This window comes from Aulonocara stuartgranti (assembly GCF_965226115.1).
Source record: "Aulonocara stuartgranti genome assembly, chromosome: 15".
NCBI classification, from domain to species: Eukaryota; Metazoa; Chordata; class Actinopteri; order Cichliformes; family Cichlidae; genus Aulonocara; species Aulonocara stuartgranti.
Window position 1 is genome coordinate 17,877,188 of NC_138951.1, and position 27,950 is coordinate 17,905,137.

General features: G+C 40.2%; 1 protein-coding gene and 1 long non-coding RNA gene across 5 annotated transcripts; one reads left to right on the forward strand and one right to left on the reverse strand.

Moving 5' to 3' along the window:
* The first annotated feature begins 941 nt into the window (after positions 1–941).
* On the forward strand, positions 942–27,938 carry esr2a (estrogen receptor 2a). Of its 4 annotated transcripts, none has more exons than XM_082504949.1 (9): positions 942–1,154; positions 11,903–12,566; positions 12,835–13,028; positions 15,921–16,037; positions 17,311–17,619; positions 20,669–20,807; positions 21,314–21,447; positions 24,161–24,344; positions 24,540–27,938. In XM_082504949.1, the coding sequence occupies exons 2-9, from the start codon at positions 12,190–12,192 to the stop codon at positions 24,772–24,774; spliced, it is 1,689 nt and encodes a 562-aa protein (XP_082361075.1). In that variant the 5' UTR covers positions 942–1,154; positions 11,903–12,189; the 3' UTR covers positions 24,775–27,938. The 4 variants fall into 4 exon arrangements, with proteins under 4 accessions (XP_082361075.1, XP_082361077.1, XP_082361076.1 ...); XM_082504951.1 differs by having other exon boundaries at positions 12,862–13,028; XM_082504950.1 differs by lacking the exon at positions 942–1,154 and adding an exon at positions 1,181–1,859.
* LOC309688893 lies at positions 22,643–24,154 on the reverse strand. Its single transcript, XR_014271189.1, has 2 exons — positions 23,003–24,154; positions 22,643–22,970 (listed from the first exon to the last, which is right to left on the reverse strand). It is a non-coding gene; the product is annotated as an uncharacterized lncRNA (long non-coding RNA).
* Positions 27,939–27,950: the final 12 nt, after the last annotated feature.

The following is a 27,950-nucleotide window of genomic DNA, read 5'->3' on the forward strand; positions in this document are numbered from 1 at the left end:
CAGCTAATGGCCAGATTGATCAATATACTGTTTTTCTATCATTTTTGCACTCCGTCTATAAAATATGAGACGTGCAAGTATTTTTAAAGTTTTTGCTACTGCTTTATTGTTGAACACTGTTCAAGCAGCACAAAACTGTAAACGTGTCAGTCGTGCAGTGTTAAATACTAGAGTCAATAAAAATGTACATAAATATATAATTCACTGAAGTTAAGAAGGCAAATGTGGGAAAATTAACATTTATTCTTTTTATATGATTGATTCCAAATCTTCAACCTGTATAATTAGTGTGTCTGTATTTATTAGGTTACAAAGAGTCAAATGCGAGACTACCATTCAGCCAGGTGTCTCTTACATTGTCCAGTACAAACGTGTTCTTTGCTTCAGCTTTTATTCAATTGTTACTCGGTCACCCAAATGGCACATTGCTTCAGGGCTGAAAATAAAGTCACTTTCAGTATTTCAGTACTCTTTCTTTTTGTATTGCTCATTCATGGTGGACCTTGAGAACCATTCATATAGCAGTGACACTATTCAAAACCAAATGTTTGGACTCATTATATGCAATGGGAGAATAAAGCAATTAGAGACATACTGCAGTGTAACCGAGTGCACAACAATTCTAACCAAACAAACAGCAAACTTGACATTTCTTTTCATATCAAAAGACATCCAGCAGTTATTAACTACTACTGTGTGAATGTGTGTGTGAATGGGTGGATGACTGGATATGTAAAGCGCTTTGGGGTCCTTAGGGACTAGTAAAAGTGCTATATAAATACAGGCCATTTACCATTTTACCATTTACTACAAATATATAATAAGTCATTTTCCACAGTTTGTTTTTCAGTTTTTACTTCATAGTGGTTATCTCTTTTATTTTGAAGGCGCCAGCCGGAACTTCCGCACCTAACTCGCTGTCGCTTGCAGTCATTTCCCTAAACGCTGCTGGTCGTTAGCCTCTGAGCTGAAAGCCGCGGTTCATATCAGCGCAACAGGGCTGTCTGTGAACTTGGAGCTTGGACTTTAAGCGGTTCGTGACAGCCCTATTTAATACTTGACTTTACACTTTTACCCACGCATGACGCCACGAGGGGACTCGGTGGGGTCGGCCTGAAAACTTTCCCCTGCCATTGGTGTTTCTGAAGGAACAGGTAATACTATTTTTCACGCGTTTACATACGTTTTGAAGCAGAGGACGCTCACAGACTCCCCGCTGTCCCTCAGATTTATTGTTGCGGGGTCAAATATCAATGCAACAAGGCCCGCACCTGTAGTAGAAAGCGCATAAAATACAGATAACATAGATAACAGGTGGTCAGAATAAACTCCAGCAAGAAATCACTACATAGGCTTTTAAGGACTTTAGCTGACCAGTGTATTTTAAAAATAACCATTCATAGATCTTAACTGGATGTAATCGATCTTTGAAAAGCTTCTTTAAAAGTTTAAGGTCGTATGGATATGATTTAACTGCAAGGAGGCTATTAATACGCAAACTATCTTACTAGTTCCTTTATCGTTTAAGGTCTGTTAGCCTCCAGTGTATTCTTGGATCATTAGGGCTGTAGGGTCTTTCGTTTCTGTATTTTGCGTGCACTTTTGTGGAGAATCAGTGTTTTCCATTTCAACAAGTCTAATGTGAACACAAGGCCACTTCAAAAAGCACTTATCACTGTGTAAACAAGAGGCTGCTATCGGCCAGCTGTCTGCTCTGCTAGGGTCAAGCTCACAGGAAGAATTTCCTTTCCTTTGTGCATATCATACAAGATATGTAGTTATTTCCAGGGTCGTCTATTTAAACAGTTAGCTCTGGTGCTAATAGGTCAGTTATACTTATCTGGTCCATGGCACAGCAGGTAAGAAGTGAAGCTTAAGATTGTGTGATCTTATTTTTACAGATGATTTGGTGTCATTTTTCTTCCCTTAAGCTTTTTTAAAATTCATTTATTTTAGCTTTGGTCTGGCAAATATAACAAGCTTTTATCCCTCTTTTAATTTTGACAGCTGAATAGCTTTACTTTGACTCCAGCCTGGGTGAGGAAAATGAGGAAATTTTACTTCAGCACACAATTTCAGATAATATGATAATAAGTGCAGTCATTAGTTGTGGCCCTGACTTGTCTCAAGATGTAGACTATTAAATATTAGCAATTAAATTAATATGAGGCCAGTGTGCACTGACTCGACCTAGAGAGAAGTGGTGTTTTATTATCGACTTTTTGAGTTACAGAAGTTGTTCAGGGGAGGTGATCAGAGCTCTCCTCTCACACTTTGTGAGACTTTTTTTTGAAGAAACAACACTTATTTGCAATGATGATCACTTCTACGGCAGGGATTAACATGCCAGATTTATATAAGTAGAGATCTGTGTCCTTCGATTCTAATTGTTGTTATTCTGTTTCTGTCATGATTGATTGTGCATCCTGTATCACCTGTAGCCATGATTTAAATGTTTCTGAGGTACTCCATGTTCCTTGTGTCTGAATAGAGCTATACAAACAAATGTGACTGTTTTTGCTGTTTAGCATGAGGGAAGCGTTAGTTAAAATTAAGGATGCATCAGTTGTGAATTCCTGGGTGGAATACTGATGTTTAAAACAGCAATTTGATAGATAACTGAAGCAGAACAATACCTTTTTTTCCTGTCTATTTTTCCCTTGAATATTAACGTTTTGTGCCAGGAAAACAAATCAGCATAAACAGAGAAGTACTGACCACTAACACAGGTAGATGACGTCTTATTTGTGGAAATGCTTATTTCAGTCAGTAATGCTATTATCTGCTCATACAATTGTCTTAATGCCTAATAATTAGAGAACAGATTAGTATTTCCTATTTCCATTTCATTACGGACCCTAAAATGCCAATAGGAAATAACAATACAGCTAATACCGACTATTACAGTGCAGTTCCTTCAAATTAGTTGAAGGAAATAACTACGGCCACTCAGGAAATGTATCACTTATTACTTCTATTGGAACAGATCTTCAGGTATATTTCTACTTTTTTGTTGTTGATCTATCTGGAATTGTCAGGCAGGTGAAGTTAGTACTGCTTTTGTCTTGGCTTACACTAAATTCAGAAATCTCCCTTTGTATCTATTAAATCCATCTTGAATAATTGCTGATTATGTTGTACAAATAAGCCTGGAAGATTCAAATGTATTGCATTCTGGATCAATTTAAAGTGTACAGGGAGACTAAGTAATTGAGTTAATTAATGTTTAACTGAGCAAGTGGTGCAAAGAAGCCTCAAATTATGCATTCTAATTGTTGCCGACTGAAGTGTTTAATTTTCTTCTGAAAGGTATTTGCATATCGTCTGAGACAGAACACTTCCCTGGTGCATTTCAGTGAAATATTTTGCACGTTCTCTGGCACTATCCTACACCAACATCCCCACGTATTTGCCGTGTGCAGTAAGGCAGGACTGTTTTTGCAAAGGCCATTTTTTCCTGATTTTTTAGGGAGGCTGTAAGGTTTTAGGATAAGGGAACGACACGGCCTTGAGATTTTGTTTATTCTGACAAATAATTGGGAACAGATAGTGTTGTTGCTAGTTTAGATTGATTTGACTTTTTTAACGCACGTGTATTTCTATGAGGATTTATAACTATGTAATCTTGAGTCATGTGGGGAAAAAGTACACCTTCTGTGTGTAACTGTAACGTTTTATGTGCAAGAATATAATAAAAATAATCTCGTCCTCAGCAAAAGACGGATAAATCCGTCTCAGCTGTACAACAACACATGACATACTACACAGTGTCTTTTTTTTAATGATACAAAAATTAAGCCAGAATACAAGTAGTAAGTAGCAGCCAGATGCACTTGATTCAAATGCCCGGGATTACCTGATCAACAAGCAGGGCAGGCGTAAGCACCTCCTATAAAAGCAAAACTTTTGGCAGTTTGCTGGTCTGGATTTTTCAGGTGTGCATTAGAACAACGCCAAACAGGAAAGACAACAGCCATGAGCCTGAAGAAACAACTGTTGCTGCCCATCAATCTGGAAAGGGTTACTCTAGATGTCAGATAGCATGCTAAATGTCAAAATTCATGACTGAACACGATGAAAAGATTGAACAGGTATGGCCTGCCAGTAAATATTGACAGGAAAAAGCCTCTTACCTTTCTGAATAACAGCACAACTTAGGTTTGCTAAGTTGCATCTGAACAAACCACAATACTTGTAGAGAAAGTGGAGATGTTTGGCTATAATTCACTGCACCACGGTTGGAGAAAACGAAACACGGCATGTAACCAGAAAATCCTCGTACCAGTCTCAAGTATGGTATTGGATGGGAGATGATTTGGGCTTGAAAGAAGGTATGCTTTCTTTTCCACATGATGCATAGTCTCTGAGGTTTCTGTCTGTATAATCCACCACACGACATCATTTTTGGTGAGATATCCTTAGCTCTCCTAATGCACTGCAAATGAAAAATATTTATATTCTTTAAATTAATCTTTTATTTATCAAGGCGAAAGAGAGACCTGACCAAGAGGGCCAGCATTCACACTTTAATTGTTTTTGTTGTAAAAATAGAGAAAAGAAGTAGAATAAGTTCCAAACTAGTCAAGATTAGTAGTGCAGCGGTAACCGCTTCCTCGGTCACTCACTATGGGTGCTGTGGAATTATTTGGTTAAGATGCCTTTAGATTAAAACAACATCCATTGCTTAATAAATACTTGCTTCAGTTGGACACAAGTGCTTTTCTCTGACATTTAGAGGACTAAAGCAAACAGCACCCCATCAAATTGGTTTTTAAACTCACAAAGACATGAAAGTGAGGTTTTAGAGATGGCCATAAATCTGCTTCATCATTCAACAAAGATCTTTAAAATTTGAAACCCTTTGTTTTCACGATGCAACAGGTTTTTGTCCTGGCGTCACTGTCACTTTGTAACAGAATTAGCTGGAGATGCAGAAATGGTAATAAGAATCCTTTAGTAAGATTTCCCAACTGCTTGACTTGAAATTTAAAGCCTTATAACCATGTGAGCCGATAGTAGGGGCAGCAAGATGTGCAGGGAGCTTTTCTCCCACAATAAGTTGCCAACTTCTAGAGAGTGTAACAGTGAGGAAGTCTGAAGGCAAGGTCAAAGCTTCAAAGGAAACAAAAACTCTTCCACATCTGCTTTTAGCCAGGATTGGTAATTAAAGAAGAAAAACCTTGCCGCAATCTCTTTTAATGTGACTCATCTGTTTTGGGAGGAACATTCACCATCTACAGACACAAGGTCACAAGAATCACTGTGAGACTAGTTGAAGAAGACAACTAGTTCTCCTTCTCCTGCTCTGTTCTTCTTTAATGCTTTCACCAGCACACATTCCTCAAATTACAGGTAATCAGATGCCGACTCGTTATTGATTTATAGGTTTTTGTGATCCATTGATCTACTTTTAATCATATATCATTCCCCAAGTATTAAGGAGAAACCGATGAGCTGGCAACTAGTCCTCCTTCTCCTGCTCTGTTCTTCTTTAATGCTTTCACCAGCACACATTCCTCAAATTACAGGTAATCAGATGCCGACTCGTTATTGATTTATAGGTTTTTGTGATCCATTGATCTACTTTTAATCATATATCATTCCCCAAGTATTAAGGAGAAACCGATGAGCTGGCAACCAGTGCATTTAAACCTCAGAAATTGGCTCATAGGCTTTGATTTTCAGTCATTCAGGAAAGGAAAGGATTATAAACCCATAGAAGAATCAATTATCTGTCATCAGCTAAGGAGTGGATCATTTATCAAACCAGATATGTTTATAAAAAACCATTCAGTTCGTTGTGTGTCGAGGCTAATTTGGGAGCAAGTGTTTGCCTTAGTTATTGTAAAAATCTCCAAATATACTCAAAGTAGATGTGGCACATTTTTGCATTTAGTATAGGGCTGCTCGATTATGGCAAAAATGATAAGCACGATTATTTTCACTGAAATTGAGATCTCGATTATTTGACGATATTTATTTAACCCTTTAAGACCTACTATAGAACCAAGTCCGCCAGAGCTTATATTATTTTTTTACATGTTGTAGTGCCATTTGTGGGAGCATTTCAAGTTGCTATACAACTGTTATAGCCCATATTTTAATAATATGTATGCATTAAGTCCATAGTAACTACATTAATTGCAAAAAAGTGCAATAAACTACAAAAAAATTGAAAATCGTTTTTGGTTTTTTTACATATATTTCTACTTGGAGAAATTTAAGAGGTTTATCCCTCAAAACTTTAAATACAAAAAAGTTGCAAAAAATAGTTTACAACAACAGGAAATTTATTTTGAGTATCTTCATAGTTTTATTTTGGCGATACAGCAATTTTTATATACTGCAGGAAAAACGAAAAAACAATCCTATGATGCAGATTTGCAAAGAAAACAGCAGGTGCATCAAAATAAAATATTTCCAGCAGTGCAATTTGAGTTCTAAGCATCCCAGAAACTATTCAGAAAAGTCAAACATGACCAGTATAGGCTTTTAAGGCCTACAAGTAAAAAAAACTACATTTCCGCAAAAATGACGTCACTTCCGGTTTCGGCCAGGAAATGGCGGACATGCGATAGTTCGCGCCTGTTTCACTGTGGGAAGTGTTACGAACAGCTGATCGGATCGGCAAAGCGTGTTTCTGGTTTTGTGTTTTGCTGTTTTGTTCCTGCAAGCGCTTTTTATGCAATTTTTGCAAAGCTATATGTGGAAGGACCGAGGACAAGCTGATGGCATAAGATGTAAGTACAACTCCTCCGGTTTCATATGCAAAACAAATTATTGCGCTAGCTTACACGGTTCAGGTTCTACAGGGATTTAAAAATAGTTACACAAAACGGAGCGTGCTGCTCTGACCGGCTTTAAAGGGTTAACAATGACTTTAAAAAAATAATATAAAATAGTGTGCAACACCACTGAAGTTTTTTTTACCTCTCTTTTCAACCAACGGCAGTCACTCTCCTCTCCAAATAACTTCTGCTTAGCTTTCCGAGCTTCCCTCGGGTCCAACCTTTTTTTGCGCCACGGACCGGTTTATGCCCGACAATATTTTCACAGACCGGCCTTTAAGGTGTCGCGGATAAATGAGGGAGGGGCTAATAATCGGCTCAGTCATTTTTAATGATCGTTGAAAGCCCAGATCGTAATCGTGATTAAAATTCGATTAATTGAGCAGCCCTAATTTAGTATTTATGAAAATGCAAATTGGTTTTAAGGCAAATTCACCTTCGAATCCGTTGCAGTAACTGATGTTTTTTGGACACTCAAGGGCAGCGAAAACAAGCTGTGGGAACAACAAATATACTGATATGTTCTGTTAAACAGTTGCTTATTTACACGGTCTCTGCAGAAGGAAAAAGTTTAGCATTTATTTGAGCAACATGATTTTATCTTTTGTCTGTTTTTGTTGTTTAGTTTCGCTTTTGGTCTTTGCTCTATTCATCATACATTGTAATTTATCTGTTTGCTTGGAACCAACTGAACAGATGCCTCAAAATCCACTCGGAACAAGTACTGAGCTGAATCACTTGGGATTGCAAAATCTAGTCCTATTAAGTAATCTTCCTGTTTTAAAAAATAGAATAGAATAGAATAGAATTCAACTTTATTGTCATTGCACATGTCACAGGTACAAGGCAACGAAATGCAGTTTGCATCTATCCAGAAGTGCTTTAGCCACGATATAGATATATTACAATATATATTAGCAATAATATAGATATGTGAGTATATTACAGAAATAGGTCTATTATGGTATGTTATAGTCCTCTCACCACTACTGTTCTCCCTCTACACTAACGACTGCACCTCCAAGAACTCGGCTGTCAAACTCCTAAAGTTTGCAGATGACACCACTGTCATTGGCCTCATTCAAGATGGTGATGAGTCTGCATACCGGCAGGAAGTTGAGCGGCTGGTACTCTGGTGCAGTCAGCACAATCTGGAGCTGAACACTCTTAAGTCTGTAGAGATGACAGTGGACTTCAGGAGACATCCCTCAACTCTGCTCCCCCTCACCATATCAGACAGCCCTGTGTCAACTGTGAAGACCTTCAAGTTCCTGGGTACAACCATCTCCCAGGACCTGAAGTGGGAGACCAACATCAACTCCATCCTCAAAAAGACCCAGCAGAGGATGTACTTCCTGAGACAACTGGGGAAGTACAGTCTTCCACAGGAGCTGCTGATCCAGTTCTACACTGCGGTCATTGAGTCTGTCCTGTGCTCCTCCATCACAGTCTGGTATGGAGCAGCCACTAAACAGGACAGGAGCAGACTGCAGCGGACTGTACGGGCAGCAGAAAGGATCATCGGCACCCCCCTGCCCTCCATCCAGGATCTGTACCTCTCAAGAACCAGGAAACGGGCAGGGAAAATCATCACAGACCCCTCACTCCCTGCACACAGACTTTTTGATCTGCTGCCCTCTGGCAGATGGTACAGAAGCCTGCAGACCAGGACCACCCGACACAGGAACAGTTTCTTTCCCCTCGCCATCTCCCTTCTTAACAGTTGACCTGTCACACTGCTCCCACTGCCAGACTGCAACTGCACCTTATGTACATTTTGTAGTATTCATTCCACCTCATTCATTTCTGTATTTTATGTATATAAGTTTAGATTCGTTATTTATAGTTGGTTTACACAGCTTTGTGTATGTATGTGTAATGTGTGTATATATAGACACGTGTGTGTGTGTGTGTGTGTGTGTGTGTGTGTGTGTGTGTGTGTGTGTGTGTGTGTGTGTGTGTGTGTGTGTGTGTGTGTGTGATTTACATTGCTGTGCTTGAGAGCCACCATCTACCGGAACCAAATTCCCTGTATGTGTCTGCACATATACTTGGCCAATAAACACGATTCTGATTCTGATTATAGGGCTGGGCTATATCATACCGTTCACGGTAATACCGGTGTAATTTTGGGCAAAGATAGGAAAATGAAATATCGCGATAGAATATGGGTAAAACGCGCATGCGCAGTGCCTATGTTTACATAAGCGCATGGCGGCGACGCAGAATGAGAAGAGCGAAACTGGATCGTTGAATGAAACGGATGAACCAGAACTGGTTTGTAAAAATGCTACAACTTCAGTGGTGTGGAACTGGTTTAGCTTTCGTCCGTCAGATACACAACAAAGCACTATTTCTGGTAGCGCATGCTAGCGGGCCGTCGTTATTACCGTGTTTTTTTTGGAAAATACGGCACACTTAAAATCAATCCTTTGATTTTTCTGAAAATCGACAGTGCCCCTTATAATCCCGTGTGCCTTATGTATGAATTCTGGTTGTGTTTACTGACCTCGAAACGATTTTATGTCGTACACGGCGCTCGAAAATCTGTCAAATGTTTTAGTATGACTTTGCTAAGCTATGAACCCGCACCGCTTGATGGATTGTCGGAGCATTACGGCTATCGTAGGCAGGAGCCTCGCGGAGTGATACGTACTGTGCTTCAACATAATATTACCGTGTTGTGTGTGTATAACCTCTTTTTAAGTTTTGTGGATGTTATACATTGTTATGCTGAGGATATGTCGGCCAGTTTCCACTGGAAATGCCTTTTGGTTAAACTATCAGCAAGGAATTTGCATTTGCACTGTTACATTTTTATATAACTGTAATGCACATAAAAAACAGCTGCTTGTTTAAGTGAAAATACATTGCTGGTTTTTTTGCACAAATAAAGTTGTGGAGTTGTAAAGTATTTTGTCTAGTGTCAATTATATCGTTATCGCAAATTTTAAAATGTATATCGTGATAAATATTTTTGGTCATATCGCCCTGCTCTAGTATGTTATAATGTACACGGTATGAAGTATGTTATGAATATGCTATAACTATAAGTATGTACAGACTATGAACAGGATATAAATATAAAAAACTATACAGAAATATGAGATATGCAGGTTATAAACAGTTGTTGAATTAAAATTTATTGTATTGTACAGAATGATTATTTGCACAGAACTATAAAGTAGTGCAGTTAAGATAAGTGAGATATGTGGATAATTTCTACAGAGGCTATATAAAGTGCTAGTGGTTGTGAGTGGTGGTTCAGTCCATGTTGTTATTATTGTGTGTATGAGGGTACAGTTGTCCATTTTTTTTGTGTGTGTGTGTGTGTGTGTGTGTGTGTGTGTGTGTGTGTAGGTGGTTGTGGGTGTGGGTGTGTGTGTGTCCAGTCCATGTGTTTAATGTGAGTCAGGTGTCAGGAGGCAGAGTTCAGGAGTCTGACAGCTGTGGGGAAGAAGCTGTTCCAGTACCTGGTGGTCTTAGTCCGGAGGCTCCTGTAGCGCCTCCCAGAGGGCAGGAGGGTGAAGAGTCCATGTGATGGGTGACTGGGGTCTTTGGTGATTTTCCCAGCCCTTTTCAGACACCGCTTCCTGTAGATGCGTTGGGCAGTTTTCACAACCCTCTGCAACGCCTTCCGGTCCGAGGCAGAGCAGTTCCCGTACCAGACTGTTATACAGTTGGTCAGGATGCTCTCGATGGTGCAGCGATAGAAGTTCACCACGATGTCTGAGGACAGGTGGTTCTTCCTCAGAATCCTCAAGAAGAAGAGGCACTGGTGAGCCTTCTTGACCAGCTTGGAGCAGTTGGTCGTCCAGATGAGATCCTCGGAGATGTGGACTCCCAGGAACTTGAAGCTGCTCACACGCTCCACAGCCGTCCCCTTAATGTAGATGGGTGGATGTGGGTCAGCATTCCTCCTGTAGTCCACGATGAGCTCCTTGGTCTTCTCGGTATTAAGCAGCAGGTTGTTTCTGTCGCGCCACTCAGCCAGACGATCCACCTCCTCCCTGTACCTCATCGTTGTCGTTGATGAGGCCAATCACCATGGTGTTGTTGTTGTTGTTGTCCTGGTGTGAGAGGACATTTTTATATTTTTTCATCGTTCTGATGGTCACTGTAGTGGCTATATTAATTTCTTAAAGTTCTTCCTTTCTCTTATATGTAATATAACCACACTACTGACGGACAAGCGCCTGTTTTTATGCGTTGTCGTTAGTAACAGCGACGATAACACCTTCGTGTGTGGCTTGTTTATGTTCCACATACACCTTTCACAATAAAGCTATCCTGTTGAGACTTTTCAAAATAAACTGAATCACGTGAAAGAGCAGATTATTTACAGATGAGAAGTAAAAAATAAACCTTAGACTCAAACGTTAGAACAGGCTTTCCCCGCAGCACGCCGTGTAATAAATACAAAGAAAACGGCGGCCTTTACAACTTGTGTCTATAAATGTATAGTTTCATGCATCGGTTAAAACACTCGACTCCGGGTAAAGGACGCGCAGCTGGAAACACTTCACGCAAGTCGAGCTGCCCGAGATTCACAGAATTTACAGACAATGTTACATTTTTGTGATTTATATCGTTATCGGACGATAGAATTCTTATATCGAGATATGAGATTTTGGTCATATCGCACAGCCCTATAAACCACTACACTGTGCAAAAGTAAGCTTCCGCTGAAGAGTGTGTGGGCTCACTCCTAGAGATGGGGCGAGGGGCTCAGACAGTTAGAAGGGTTCAATTTTGCACCAGTTCCAGTGATTCAGGAATTTCACTAGAATTCCTCCTATGTGCATGCCACGTATAAGCCTAGTATGTGCAGTGTTTGGAGAAATCTATACACCCTGTAGCTTCTCTTTGTGGAGTGGGAGTGGTAGGCTTAGCTGGGACTACTGCTCCCACTCTTTTCGTTCTTTTTGATTCTACTTTTTTCCTTTTTTTCTGTAAACTGATTGTACTCCGATATTATCAGGGGAGCTAAGTATGAAGTTTTACCAAAGTTTAAAAGAAGAGATTGTAAATGAAATATATTTATTTCATCTACAATCGCAGGTCATGCCGTGTATTTCAATATATCAACCTGTCCCTTCTTCTTTCTTGTCCAGGTGGAAAGTTCTGCTGCTTTTACTGATGAAAAACCCATGGCAGGACTGAGAAGGAATAGTGAACATCCCTCCTACCCTGTCTTACACTCCTCTCCTGTAAACCTCCATCTTCTGGACTGTTTCACGAGGATATTCAGTTATGCCGAGCAGAAAGCAAAGTAAAATCCATTTCTCAGCTTTGACCATGTGAGCTCTGAGGTAGCTCTCTTAGCTCTGTTGTTTTTTGGCGACTCTTTCCAGTTGCCGGTAATGTAGTAATTCAAGTGATATTAGAAGCGTTTGGTGTCATGATGGCCGCTGCCTCCTCGCCTGAGAAGCTGCTGCAGCTCGAGGAGATCGACTCCAGCCGAGCTGGTAGCTGCATTCTCTCCCCGATCCTCGGCTCCTCTTCTCCTGGTCTGTCCCATGAAACAAGCCAGCCCATCTGTATCCGCTCACCATATACCGACCTCGGCCATGACTTCACCACCATACCTTTTTACAGTCCAACTATCTTCAGCTACGGTGGTCCGAGCATTTCTGAATGCTCCTCTGTCCATCAGTCTCTGAGCGCCTCTTTATTTTACAGCCGTGTGGGGACGCCCATTACGCTGCACTGCCCCCAGGGTCGATCCCAGCAAGGCCAGTCAGCCCAGACTCCGTGGGACAGTGTTATAACAACCAGGTAGGACTGGGCGCAACACCTTGACTACGCTGTGCTCTTTAATCAGTAGTTGGCCAGCTAATGATTATTCAATTAGTACTTAACCTGTTATTTATTGAACAGCTGTTTTTAGTAACCTTTTTCTCCAGTTTTTTCTTTTTCAACTAAAGCTACAGCAAGCTAAAAATAATCATCTGTAATCACATTACTGATTCAGTGATTTATTACTGTGTATTACTTTTAATCAACTGTTTTGCATACTTAATCTACATGTTTTTGTCTTGGGAAGAAATCATGACTCAAAACTGTCTGTTAGCAAGAGTGTGAGGAGGCGCTCCCAGGAGAGCGAGGAGAGCATGGCGTCTTCAGGTGGGAAGGCAGACCTCCACTACTGTGCTGTGTGTCATGACTATGCTTCAGGCTACCACTATGGAGTCTGGTCGTGTGAGGGGTGTAAGGCCTTCTTCAAGAGGAGCATCCAAGGTGAGACAAAACATACATATGGTTCGAACAATTGCTTGAAATCTTTGAAAATACTTGAATTTTAATACACTTTTCAAGGTTTGAAAAGTGCTTGAATTTCAAATGTGGTGCTTAAAAGTGCTTGAAACTGTATTTCATTCACAACAAATAACTGTCTGACCGAATGGTTTTCTTATCAGATAGAGAAATAAAATGAGTCGCAAAGTTGAAAAGCTAATTTTCTCAGTTGGATGCCTGTTTATTTAAGGGAGATGAATATTACATTCTAATTGTACCTAATTATGGAGCCCCGCAGGGGACATGGGAGAAAAAAAAATTAGGGAGAAAAAAAAAAATTAAGACGGACTTTTGCGAGATCTCGCAAAACAAACTCGGGATCTCGCAAAACTTTTGCGAGATCTCGCAAAACAAACTCGGGATCTCGCAAAACTTTTGCGAGATCTCGCAAAACAAACTCGGGATCTCGCAAAACTTTTGCGAGATCTCGCAAAACAAACTCGGGATCTCGCAAAAGTTGAATTCGAACAATAGCGGCAGCTACTTAGTTGTAATATTACTCTTTCTGGGTCACAAAATACACTTTTAAGATATTTTGAGGCGTGAATGTAGTTGTGTAAACGTCAGATACCTGCTCGGTTTACAAGACATCACATATTTGCAAAAGTGCTCCGACGTTTTTGGAGATCTGACACCCACTAGCTCGAAGCTAACGGGAGGTCGAGACCTACTACAGCCGGGAGGAACACCGCTTTCCCGGCACATCGTGCCTCGACCTCCCGGTCGGCTTCGAGCTGGCGGCCTCCGAAGAATGCGGCTAAAACTTTTGCGAGATCTCGCAATACTTTTGCGAGATCCCGAGTTTGTTTTGCGAGATCTCGCAAAAGTCCGTCTTAATTTTATTTTATTTTCTCCCTAATTTTTTTTTCTCCCATGTCCCCTGCGGGGCTCCGTACCTAATAATATCACAGATGATAAATTAAATAAATAGATTTTAAGTAGATGCTTGTGCATTCTGAAAGTTGAACTGAGTATGTCATCTGTTTAAAGCCTCTCCCAGTCAGTGCTGCTCTCCATGCCTGTCTCGTACATGGTGTTATTAGCACAAACACTTTAAAGGTGATAATTCATGACTTTAACAATAATTCAGACAGCAATGTTATTAAACAACTTACAGTTGGTTTTATTGGGAATTAACTTTTAACCTGTTAGGCCCCCAGGGGCTTTCTGCTTGAAAATGAAATGACCAAAATAAATGGAGTATTTCTCTGCAATTACAAAGTCTGTGTAAACAATCTTGGTATGAAAATAAAGCTAACACTTGTGAGACGTCATCAGAGGTGTAAATATTACTGCAGATTGATTGGTAGAGCAGATGTTCATGCACTACTTAAAACTGTGTCACTGTTGCAAAGTCCTGATTGCTTCTCTCAAATCTAAAGATGTGCAACTTTGCTCTTGTTGGTTGGTGTTTCACACCACTTCTGTTTTATTTTGTACTTTATCTAAGTGTCTTTTTTGTGCTTTTCTGCGCTTTTCTTCACCAGTTTCATATTAATGTCGACGTAACTCCTTTGCGCGTACCCATCCAAATGTTATGTTTATGCCTTGCTGACTTATTAGTAAAGAATAAACTAATAAGTCCTCTAGGATATAACCTTACACCCTAGATCTTGGTGGATTTTGGATGCTCCTGTTTTAATAGTTGGTAGCGCTGACACTGAGTCACTACAGCGCACTTTCTGTGCAGTATTAGCAAGTCTGCGCAGAGCTCCACACGCGTAAATGATCTGATGTCCTCCTGCTGACCTTTGTCTGATGGCTTTGACTCATCCCTGCTGGACCTCGTGGCTCAGTTAGTGGATGTTTTGTGGATAGTGGTCACTATAATTCCCATCTTTATATCTATTATATTAGTACTAGTTCTGCTCTTTTATTCCCATGCTTAATAAAGTTGATAATATTCCACGTTTAAGTACAAATTTGTGACATCCACACTGTTCTCACACAGGCCACAAAACAGCTGGACAAAGAGCAGTTTCCCTGACTTTCATGTGTTTTGTGATGGTTTTATCTACCCATCCAAAACATCATTTCCCCAAACAGCCTTCTTTGGCTCATAGCTGTGTCCTACATGGTATAATTGCTCCCATCTCTATTTGGGGGAGACACGCTGGAGCTATTATCACTTCAGTACGAAGCTTTTCTGGTTGTCACCTGGAGGATTCTACTGATGCTTATCAGGGAAAACTTTGTGCACTTAAACGTCCAGTTTCCCAGAGCTTTTTATACTCGCTGCCTGACAGATTGCCTAGTCAGAGGCTTGCCTGGAACAAATCCACATTCTGTGGTGTCAAGTCATTAACTTCCCATTATAATCAAAATTTATTTCATAATGATAATTTGAAGCTAAAACTTGTATGTTGTCAATTTAAGCTTTATTTTACAGGTGTTATGACATAATCTTGTATTACACAACACTTTGAGCTTTTGAACAAATATATTCAAAACTAGACCATTTAACCATTGCTATACATTAAGGCAAACCAGTATGCGTATATCATGCTAAACTGAATTTAGATGGTAATTTTGGATCACAGTTGACATTTTTCTGAAAATACCACTGTTCAAACAATATGTCTGCCTATGCAAATTAAGTCTTTGAGCAAAATGGCCAGGGTACGGAGAGAGGACTTGAACTGACCACAAAGGACTGCTTGTCATCAATGATTTTTGCTGGAAGCTGCACAAGCTGGAAATTCTCAGTCTGCCTGTCTGTTGTGCAGGGATGCAACTTTGCATTGTATTTTTCTTCATACAACTCATTTTTCATTTTTTCTATCCAACTTTTTATTTTTGTCTCAATGTCTGTCTCTTTGTGTCTTTTTGTTTTAGGACACAATGACTATATCTGCCCGGCAACCAATCAGTGCACTATTGACAAGAACCGCCGCAAGAGCTGCCAGGCATGTCGCCTTCGCAAATGCTATGAAGTTGGCATGACCAAATGTGGTTAGTATGATTATATGTATACATTGTTTCATATTTCTGAAATATGGCTGGGTGGCTGTAGCTCAGGTGGCAGAGCAGGTCAGCCACTAATCAGAAGGTCGGTGGTTCGATCCCAGGCTGCCTCCTGGCTGCATGCCAAATATCCTTGGGCAAGATACTAACCCCATGTTTGCCTACTGGTGGTCAGAGGGCCACCAGTGGCGCCAGTGTCCGGCAGCCTCGCGTCTGTCAGTGCGCCCCAGGGCAGCTGTGGCTACAACGTAGCTTGCCATTACCAGTGTGTGAATGCGTGTGAGAATGGGTGGATGACTGAATGTAGTGTGAAGCGCTTTGGGGTCCTTAGGGACTGAGTAAAGCGCTATACAAATGCAGGCCATTTACCATTTAGTTCTGATAGAAGTTTTTGCATTTTGTTTTTCTGAATCCAGCCAACAGTAACTTGATGTTCTGATTATTACCTAAATAACTTGGTCATCTGATGATGTTTGGTTTATTTTATCTAAAATTTGAATGATGTGATTACTAATTATACAGTATTGATATTATACATATGCTTGAATATATTTTTCTAATGTTCTTGTTTACTTGTAAGATCAGTTAATTTCTATTTTTTCTGTAGAATCGTACAACAACATGACAGAACTATGTTTCATTATAGGCAAGAGCAAGAACAATATATGTTTTAATATTCCATAATGTTTTAGTATTTGTTTGCCTATTAATTCACATTTCATTAAAGAAGTCTTCATTCCTGCATTTGATCTGCTCTTGTAGTGTTTTGGTTAAAACGTGAAGTTTTAATTATGGGTATCACTGCAATGATGCAGGGATATCTGGATAGAAATAAAGTTTAATCCAAATGTTGTTCTTTAATATGGTTCCAGCGCTTTTACTTTAGTTTTTTTTCTACATATGAGAAATGTGATCTGGCTCTAAAAGCCACCACTGGCTCTATTAATCATTTCCACACAAAACAAATCTTTTCAACATCTGTTTGCAGTAAATAGGATTCCCATACTCTAAATTTGGATTTCAGTTTATTCCGACATTTTGTTTTCCAAGTAGGAACTACATGGTGCCAGATCTTGTAGCCTGTTCAGTGATTTCTGTCTGTAACTGATGGACTTGCTACTTGCCATTTTTGCTTTACCCTTCTTAACCCCCCAAAATTGCAATCTTATATAGAAAACAACAGCAAAATTTAACAGATATGGACAGTCTGGAACATGGGTTAAAATTGGCTATAATTTAATGCTTGCCTTGTTACTCACAGGTATTCGAAAGGAGCGTGGAAACTACAGGAATTCGCAGGCAAGGCGGCTAACCCGTCAATCCTCACAGTACATAACAGCTGAACCAAAGGGCATAACTGGACCAGCTGAAGGTTCATTAAATGAGCCCGAAAAACCTGCACTGACCCCAGAGCAGCTAATTGAGCGGATATTGGAGGCGGAGCCGCCAGATATCTACCTCATGAAGGACGCGAAGAGGCCGCTGACCGAAGCAAGCATCATGATGTTGCTCACCAACCTGGCAGATAAAGAGCTGGTTCACATGATTAGCTGGGCCAAGAAGATTCCAGGTGTTTGTTTTTGTGATATTTCAAAAAAAAAATTAGATGAATTTATATAATTAAAATTTTTTTTTTATCTTCTTCAGGTTATTCAGGTCAACAAAAATTCTAAATGAATGTGGAGAATCAGACCTTCCATTTTCATTGGTCAATCAGAAGAAAATGTATGTGCAGTGTCCCCATTCAAATCTAATAAAACAAAACGGGTCCAAAAATAGGGTTCAAATATCACTTTACCAGCAGATTTTCTCCGACTGTGCATGTGCAAAGTTACATAGCAATGTGGCAATACCACTTAATTAATGGTTCGAGCCAGAGTGCTGACACAAATAAGTGTTTCGCCAATAGAGCAATTCATGTCATGATGAAGAAAATATACACTTCTTTTTGTAATTTTTAGGCAACATCAATGTGATTGATTGTGAGTCTCCTATTCAACCAAATCCCAAAGATGTTCTGTTGGTTTAAGATCTGGTGACTGAGGAGGCCATATGAGTACAGTGAGGTCATCGTCATGATCAAGAAACCAGTTTGAGCTTTGTGATGGTGTGTTTGCCTGCTGCAAGCAGCCATGAGATGACGTTGTAGTTAGTACATTATAGTTTCAGTTATGAAGGAATATAAATGGTCAGCCACAAGACTTGGGTAGGTGGTGGCATTTAAACAGGGCTCAGTTGGTACTAAGAAGCCCAAACTTGTACCATTACACCAACCTGAACCTTTGATAGAAGGCAGCATGGATCTGTACGTTCTTGTTGTTTACACCAAATTCTGGCTCTAGCATCTAAAGTTTTGACCAGGAAAAGTTTTTCCAGTCTTTTCTTGTCCGTTATCTTGTGTGAACTTTAATCTTGGCCTCGTGTTTTTAGCTGACAAGAGTGGAACACAGTGAGCTGCTGTAGTCCATCTGCTTCAGAGACATATTGCGGATTCAGAGATGCTCTTTTACAGTTGCTGCTGACTTCTTTTCAGATCACAATGTATTTTCTCTCTTTCAGACTATTTAGACTAGACTAGTGTGGCACCAACAACCATGCCATGTTCAATCACTTACATAACCTTTTTTTCCCCATTCTGATTTTTGGTTTGAACTCTCGCATGTTGACTTCTATACTTTCTTAAAAGCACTGAGTTGCTTCCATTTGAAAGCTGATAAGAGTCAATATTTGCACTTGACAAAAGAGCTGGTGAGTATATAGCACAACACACACAGTAACAAAGTTGCCATCATTAATCGTTAGTTCTCATTTACAACATTTTGATTAGTTGAATCTTGTATTAGATGAAAGCTTTTCTATATAAAACAAGGGCATTTCAAAGTGCTCCTGAAACAGCTGTTATTATGTCTAGTTTTCATGTTTGCTTGAATTGAGAAATGCAATTGGTTTGAGATTATACAAAGAGTCTTTCTACAACATCAGTAAAAATTACTTTAATGATAACAGATCTAGGTATTTTATTCTTCTCGCTGAGCAGTTCACTGTCTCAAGACAGCGAATGATGTGTTTGTGGCTTGGCACAGTCATTTGTGTCTGCTTTATTTAGCGTTTGAGCCTGTAAAACACAGCAGCAGTGATGGAACTGGAGTCTGGCAGTGAGCTGTGAAATAACAATGTATCACAAAGGGTGGATTTCTGTAGCCTTGTTAATGAATTCTGACTGCTTGTGGTGAATTTAACAAATTTAAGCCTGAAAAAGTGAAATAAATCATTATAGCAAAGAACCATTTAATTTCAAGCGTGAATTTCAAAGTGAATTGTCTGAATGCTCATTGTTGTCGTAGCCTGAGTCAGCAGCACAGGCCATACAAGTCTGTGGCACTGAGCAGTTTATTGGGAATGCGTGTTCATATGTATGCATAAATGATCATATTGAACGTGAGAGTAGCAGTACAATAATCTTTGTGTAATTTTGATTCTGACATGATTGTCGGTGCAAGTCGATTTAGTTTACTTGGCGTTTTGCAAAAAGTAATTTAAAGAGTGACAGATCTTGTCAAAGCTCACAGAAAGCTTACGGTAACTTCACACCATCAGAAGACAACTTTCCTTCGCTAGGTGATCACATCGGTGGTCACCCAGTGGGAGGGAACCTCCATCTATCCATCCATTTTCTACCTCTTATCTGAGGCAGGGTCGCAGGGGCAGCAGCCTAAGCAGATGAGCCCTGACCTTCCTCCCTGGCCACCTCCTCCAGCGTTTTCTGGGGGAACACAAATGCAGCACTCTCAGGCCAGTTGAGAGATCTAATTTCTTCAGCGTATCCCAGGTCCAGGCATGTCCCACTTTCTCCTGGTGGGACATGCCTGGAACGCCTCAACCAGGAGGAACCCAGGAAGTGTCCTTGTCAGATGCCTGAAACACCTCCGCTGGCTCCTTTTGATGTGGAGGAGTAGCAACTCTACTCTGAGCCCCTCCTGGATCGGTAATTAGTGACAAAGGGCAGCCCTGGCAGGCCCTGGCACTGTTTGTCCATCGGGAAAAACTCCAGTGTACAGGCAACAAGCCGAGGGGATACTAAGATACCGACCCCAACCCACCGCCTTTCAGCAAGGGCTACTCCAGACTGAGACACAGTCAAGGCCTGTCTCGGGGACACTGGTTCCTGTTTTTTGGGTCTTTTTCATTTATCTAACTCTTAGTAAATTGTGAGGTGCCTCGTAATCAGTACTTGTTATTATGTTTTTTAACCTGTTTGCTGAGACGGTGCCGTGTTTTTGTTTTACCTTGTTGGTTCATTAATCAGTATCAAGTCTCACATTGCTCTTAATGGCACTGCCTGTAAAAAGGTGGTCTTTTTAGGGGTTTTGCTTGTTTTAGGTTTTATTTTATTGTTTTTTATTTATTTATTTATTTTTTGGTTTGGATATTTTTAGGTCAGCATTCTGTTTTTGCATTTACGGACAATGAGATGGAAAAAATTGCTTCCAACCAAGTTGTTTACCTCCTGTTTCTCTTCATGCTGCTGCCTAGTTGCTCATTAGACTCGTTATTCAGGTTTCTGTGATATGCTTCATCTGCTCACAGCTATGTACTTTATGATTACATCCTTTTCTCAGGGTTTGTGGAGCTTAGTCTCGTAGACCAGGTCCATCTGTTGGAGTCCTGCTGGCTGGAGGTGTTGATGATTGGACTGATGTGGAGGTCAGTGGACCATCCAGGAAAACTCATCTTCTGCCCTGACCTCAGCCTGAGCAGGTACCACCTCCTAAACCTTGTTTCACTCGCCTGATTAGAAGCACTTGCTTCTAAAAAGAGTTATTGGTGGTTCCCAGTGTACTTACACACAATATCTTATGATAATACACCAAACCTCTGTATGTTTGTTTCTGTGTCTGTCAACTCCTCCTAGACCATCAGGGCTTGAGCAACCAAATCTGGCTCCTAAAGGTTCTTAGCTACATCGCATATTACGATGGCATCATGTTGCCTGGCAACCACCTAGCAATAGGCTACAACAACCCATTTTTAGCATTTAAGAACCTAAAACACCTATTCTGGGTTTTTTTTTTGGTGATCTTTTCTGCCAGCTGAGAGACATCACTAATGTTACTCTCCTTCCTCTTGTGTAAAGTGCTTCAGAGTTAAAACAGCAGATCATCTTTTACTTCTTGGTGGGAGTTACATCTGTGTTATGTCTGGCTAATTTGTGGAGGTAAAAATCAAGAGTGTGATGCAATTAAATAACATTTTTGTCTTTTTAGAGAAGAAGGAAACTGCGTCCAGGGCTTTGTGGAGATCTTTGACATGCTGATAGCTGCCACAACCAGGGTGAGAGAGCTCAGGCTGCACAGGGAGGAGTACGTCTGCCTCAAGGTCATGATCCTCCTCAACTCCAGTGAGTGAGCATGTTTGTGTGGGCGGACATGAGGTCCACTCTCAGTGTCATGTGCTTAATGTGCATGTGCGTAAGTGAGACTGAGACTGTTTGTTTGTCTCCAGAACATGAACCCACAATGGGGTGTTAGATTGGTATCTCAGCATGTAATCTTGTGAGCCTACACATGGTAAGTATGTCCATAAACCAAATAACTAGCAGTGAAGACTGCTAGTTATTTGAAACTACACAGTGTTCCCTGTGTAGTTTCAAATAACACTGTGTAGTTTCAGTCTGTGCTATGAGGACTCAGAGGTTCTGCTAAAGTAGCTGGAGTAGCAGGTGGTACATAAGTGAAGATGAACACGGTCAAGGCCTCTCTGGTGAGATCATTAATGTTTTCTTTTTAATTGCCTCCACAAGCGAAGTCAGACTTTTGTCTGACTTTGCCGACTACAGAGCTGTTTCACCTTCAGCCCCAGAATATAAAAATCAAATGTTATTAAAAGTTTGTTTTTATTAAATCAGAGCTGACTAAAATGGCCAAGACTACAGAATATGGTTTAGATTCAAGTAAGAGCATTTACTGTCACATAGAAGAAAACCACATGATTCCTTGTGGGACCTAGTCACCCTAAATACATTTAAGATAATCAGATCCCAACAAACTAAATGTGAGGCATGGTGTGTTTTTGTGTAAGAAGTACTCTTAAAGTGTCTTTGAAATGGATCTATCTAGCATTCTTGGACTTGGACACTTAGCAAAAAGCACACTCATGCAATATGAGAATGTAATCAGTGTGAAAGTGTGATTTTTATTTATTTTTATTTGTTTAGGGCACTCAAGCCTCACGTTAGCTGGGATAATGTTAGCCTTTAACCAGCTGCTGTTGTTTAGCTGGCTTGTTGTCAGGATGGATGCATGTCTAATCTGTTGACTGTAAGTAATTGTGACAATATCGGGAATAAAAGAGCATGTTTATGCACGTTTTTGTGTTTTAGCACCCTGACTTTAGTTCAGGAGATGAGGCTTGAGGTGAGTAGGAAGAGGATTAGGTGACAGAGGAGAGAGAGCAGTGATGGAGGAGGAGACATGATAAGAACAAAATGATGAAAAATGTATTTAAATGTTTAGTGTTCACATATAGTTTAAAAAGAACTTTGTGACCTTTAAAATGAACTTATAATGCATGCTATGTATGTGTCCACTCATTCATTTTATTTGTTTTTTTTTGGGGGGGGGGGGTTGGTAGTTGTGCATCCGTACAAGAGCACGCTGCTTTTGGAGCTCAACATTTGTTTTGTAAAAGGAATGAGTAGGTGTTTGCAAACTATATTAAAGGCATTATGTTACGTTGTTATTAAGAAGTTCAACGTCTGGCATAGTTTAAAAGGAAAAAAAGGAGTTTACTTGATTAGTCAGTGGTTTGGGAGAGCAACCAGTTAAACCACCCACCCCACCACTAAGAAACACCTGTGGGTACTGTCGCGTTTTTTGTATGCAGTAAAACTAAGGTGTGTCATCCAGATCTTTGCACTGTACACTCAGAATAGACACACACACACACACACACACACACACACACACACACACACAGAAAATGATCAACAAATGCATGGAGTTGAAGATCATACTACTTTATTTAGTCAATTTAAAGCCAGTCCCTTTGACATCTGCTAATTCAATAGCATGAAAGCCCCAGACCAGAGCCCCTGTGTTACTTACTAACTCTCAAACAGTGGAAAACCCCATGGTGATGTTTTGTGAATAATCTTTTTGTAGCAGTGGAAAAAACTAAAACCAAAGTAGCTCAGAATGTTCCAAAAACAGATTTAAAGTTCTGCTGCCAGAGATAAAAAGCAGAGAGATTCTAACCAAGCAAATGTTTAGACGAGATTTTAATGACCCTCAAAATGAAAACTACTCCTTAAAGACGGAGACAGGGCAGTCCAGTGTGTACAGACAAGGCACCATCTGTGAGACACTGTTCTGTACTCTACAAATATTTGAGCAAACTGTATGTTCGATGCTTTGGCAGGATGTTTCTAAATGTTTGAGCATGTCAGCCCTTTTCAAACTGTATTTGCAAGCACAACAAGTGTTTCTTTAGTGTTGAACAAAACACGGGGATTTTTCAGACTTCTGCTACCAGAAAGTTTCACAGTAGGAAAAGGGCTGCAAAATCAAATCAGTTTTTTTTCCCCTGGCTCATAATGCACCTCTGGGCGCAGACTACATGCGTAAGCACCTTTTGATCCGTTTATAGTTGAAGCAAAGAGTCGATGTTACCTTACCAGAAGTCTTTTGCTTCTGTCCTTTGTATTTTATGCCAAAGTAAATAAAAAAAAAAACACTTGAAAAATATTTGTATTTATAACACCTGGTTACAATCCTTTGACGGAAGGCCAGTGGTTATTTTCGGGGGTGTTAAATCTTTTGTATGCATTTTAAATAAATTGTGGATAAATTCCATTTAGCTGGTTCAGTCTGATGTTACCGGTGGTGTTGCACACGCTGGTTCTCTGGGTCATCTGTCCTTTTCCTGCTGTGACCGAATCAAGATGTCTGCATGAAAAATCCAGTTATGTTTTTGCACAGTTTACAAAGGATAATGCACTTCAAAATGTTTTATTTACTTTAGCTTCCAACATTAAACTCCTATATTGATATCTGTAATATAGTCTTTACTGTGTAGACACACTTAAAGTGTATTTCTTCCCATTTGCTTTCCAGACATGTGCCTCAGTTCCTCAGACGGCAGCGAGGACCTGCAGAGCCGGTCCAAGCTGCTGCGCCTCCTGGACGCTGTGACAGAAGCTCTGGTGTTGGCCATCAGCAAAACCGGTCTCACCTTCCAGCAGCAGTACACCCGCCTGGCTCACCTGCTCATGCTGCTTTCACATATTCGTCATGTCAGGTAACAGGACCCAACATCATGCTATTAAAACCTGGATATTTTTAAAAAAGGGAGACAGATCTGTAAATGAATTTATTTTACAGCTCAGATTTATTCAAAGCCCTGCAGTGTTATGAAACACATTCATCTGACCAGATTGTTCCCATCAAAAGTCATTACGTTAACCTCTCGCCCAACTTTGTTTTCAATGTGCAGTAACAAAGGCATGGACCACCTCCACTGCATGAAAGTGAAGAACATAGTGCCTCTCTACGACCTGTTGCTGGAGATGTTGGATGCCCACATCATGCACAGCTCTCGTCTGCCTCCTCAGCCTCCTCAGCAGGAGGAAGATCAGAGTGAGGCTCCTGCCCGGCTGCACAGCTCTGCAAGCGGACCTTCAAATACCTGGATTCCCAGTAGCGCTAGAGCTGGAGGTGAACCCCAGTAGTCAGATCAGAATTCCGATGCGAAAGAATTTTCACTGCTTTGCACAAAACTAGTTCACGGGAATGATGAGTATCTTCGTAGGAACGAGAGCTGGATTCTCTGATCTGTCACTGGTGAATCTTTGACACGCTGTGCACAGTTTCTGGTGAACTTTCAATATCTTCAAAGTTAACCGCATGGAGCACAGATCACGCTTTCAGGATTCTTTGCTTTTCCACTATATTGGCAAAAGACTAAAGCGAAACAGGAACAAACTGTCAAACCTGGTCACTCAGCTGTACTCAGATATGTGACAGGACCATTAAATCAGTCAGTCGACCAATGAAAACCCATGCAGAAAAACAGATCACAACTGATTTGATCACACCTCCCAATGACAGTATGTCTTTTTAAACTGATTAATCAGAGCCTGTACAGTTTGCTGGAACAAGCAGCTTATGTGTAACTGATTCCCAAAAACAAGCACCTGCAGAAAACTCACACTTTAACTCTGAGTTAAAGAAATCTTATACTGTGAAACTTACAGTGCTCACTGGCGTGTTTTCTTCAACAAATCTCAGTTTGTGTTTCGACTTTGTGTGTGTAGATGTTTTAATGCTTAAGTGGCTTTTCTATACACATGGACTTTAATGTCGAGGCTGCAACAAAAGACTGTTGTTACTGATTATTGCTGATTACTTAATCAGTTTATTGTTGGGTCTATGCACTAAAACACTTATGATTTCCCCACAGACCAGGGCCACGGCTTCATCTGCTAAGTTTTGTCCATCCCACAGTTGCAAATGAAAATTTATTTAGTCGATGAATTTCAAAAATCCATTGATTTTTATTCTTATATTTATTTTGAAGATGGAGATGCATGAATAATAATAAAAATGCTGTTTGTACCCATGTTTAGACAACCCAAGGAATTATGACACATACATAAGATAATACTTTATATCCTCGTGTAAGGGATTCAAATTTCATCAAGACTGCAGTATATCATCACCTTATAACACAAAGATAGTTAAACTTCTGGGATATCAATCTGTCCACTTAAGAAGCATAAGCCATTGTGAACATCATCCACTTGCTTTGGTGCAACCAGTTGCGCTGTCTGTGCAACGATGCAACCCCCCCAACATGAACTGGTTTGGCATGTGGTGGCCTTAGACCACTTCTCTCTCCTTATGCCTCCTTACAGATCTTTCTCTGGTGTGACTTTTTTCACTTGTGTCACTGCTAGTGTTAGACTGCCTGCTGCACAGGCAGTCTAACTCCTCCAGGATGGCACATTCATACTCGCTGTTACAAGAAGGTTTGCCGTGTCTCCAGGAGGATGAATACTAGGAGACGGGCAATTACCCAAGGGGAGCTGGACAGGACAGTAAAAGGGGTATCAATGCAGCAGCTGAACTGATATCGTCTTCTTATTATTGTGAGGAAGAACAGGAGGAGCCCTATAAAATGACCTCCACTGGACTATTCGAGAGCATGTTCCTGGCCAAACTGTCAGATGGTTGATAACGCTCATGCCACCGCCTGCAAAACCATTCCCTTCTTGCAGGGGTTGCCATTTACACCAAAGCAGGTGAAATAGATTGATGATGGATTCTGCTTCCTGACTGAACAGATTGATGTCCCTGAAGTTTACCTGACTATCTCTGATATTGTGATTATTGAGCGTTACCCTCATTTATTTTTTGAGTAGTGTATATGATCATTAAAGGCAGTATTTGCACAAAGCAGTTACTTTGTTAGCATCTCATGTATTTGTTGAATCGCTCACAGAGTTGTTTCATCTGGGTTAAAATTAACGAGAGAACTCCAGCTAAGAAGGTGATTTCTAGCAGAACTTAAGCTAATTGGCAGTGAATGTGGCAACTCTGATTTTCTTCTTTAGCTTAAAAAACAGACATGAAAACAATTCCTCAACTGAATGCTGATTTTTTTTTTTGTTTTGTTTTTTTGTTTTTGTTAAATACAGTTATTTGAAAAAGAAAAATATCAAGCTGTGTTGAGCTGGTGCCTTCACTTGCTCTCAATGTCTGTGCTTTATTGTCAAAGATGTCTTACTGTTGCTCTTATGCCAACGTAGCACTTCAAAAAAATTTCTATTTTTGTAGTTTTGAACTTGCTACAGTTGCTCTTTGTGACATGATGCAGCTTCAACAATCAGGATCACTGCAAGGTTCATCAAACAGAGGCCTCTGGACCCTCTGGACTCTGGTCTTTCTGTACAGCCTGTGCTTTTACTCTCATCAGCCTTTGTCACCAAACTGTTTAAGCACTGCACAGATACTTCTTGTTCAATTCTGGGGAAAATGTTTGATGAATGTATAAATCAGTAAAACAATACGAAAGAGGAGCCTTTGTCTTATTTGTTATTTATCAAACGCCGTGTTTTGCCAGCTTGCAAATGATCAGCAGAAGTAAATGTTAATGACTATTTAATTTTGAACACTATCTTTAGTCTAGACTACAAAATTATTTTTTGATAAAACAGAGATACTATAACTACCGGTAGGTAAATTTTAATTTGGAAATTTTTAAGTATATATAAAATTCACAAACTCGAGAAAGAAAAGCACCAATTCATTTTCTTTAGCCAAAAATGATTGGTGATTTTGGGGCAAACAAAACGAATCCTATACAAAGGGTAGTGTAAGTCACAGAAAACAGATGGCGGTGCCACTCGGATGGAGCGGGTCATGTGTAGCACAGTGTTCTCTGAACCAAATAAAATCTTTTAAAAGAAGGTCCCTCGAGTAGACTTTCCAGAACTTCCAGTCCTAATCTCTAACTGCGATTAACATTGATGTTATCCCTGAGGGTTTTGTTAGTGCAGCAGAGTACTGTGGGCTTGGCTTGATAAATGAAAACGGGTCCTTTTCGGGGACCCCTCTTTAAATCCAGCATCTGATCAGCACTGCTTGAACACCGGCAGAGGCCTCAGATGTAGGATGTAGAAGTAAGAACATGGCAGAGAATGCGCCCAATGATGAAAATAGCAAATAGAACAAAAATGAGTGAAGTGGCCGTCTAAGATGCTGGTTTGTTGTTTTTTTTTTTTTTTTTAAACAGCCATGTATTACTTCTGCCAAGTATGTTTTCTTTTAGATAGGATTTGCAAGTGTGCACGCAGTTTGAATGAATTCTAATAAAACTTTGACCTCAGCTGATGGCCTGCCTCTG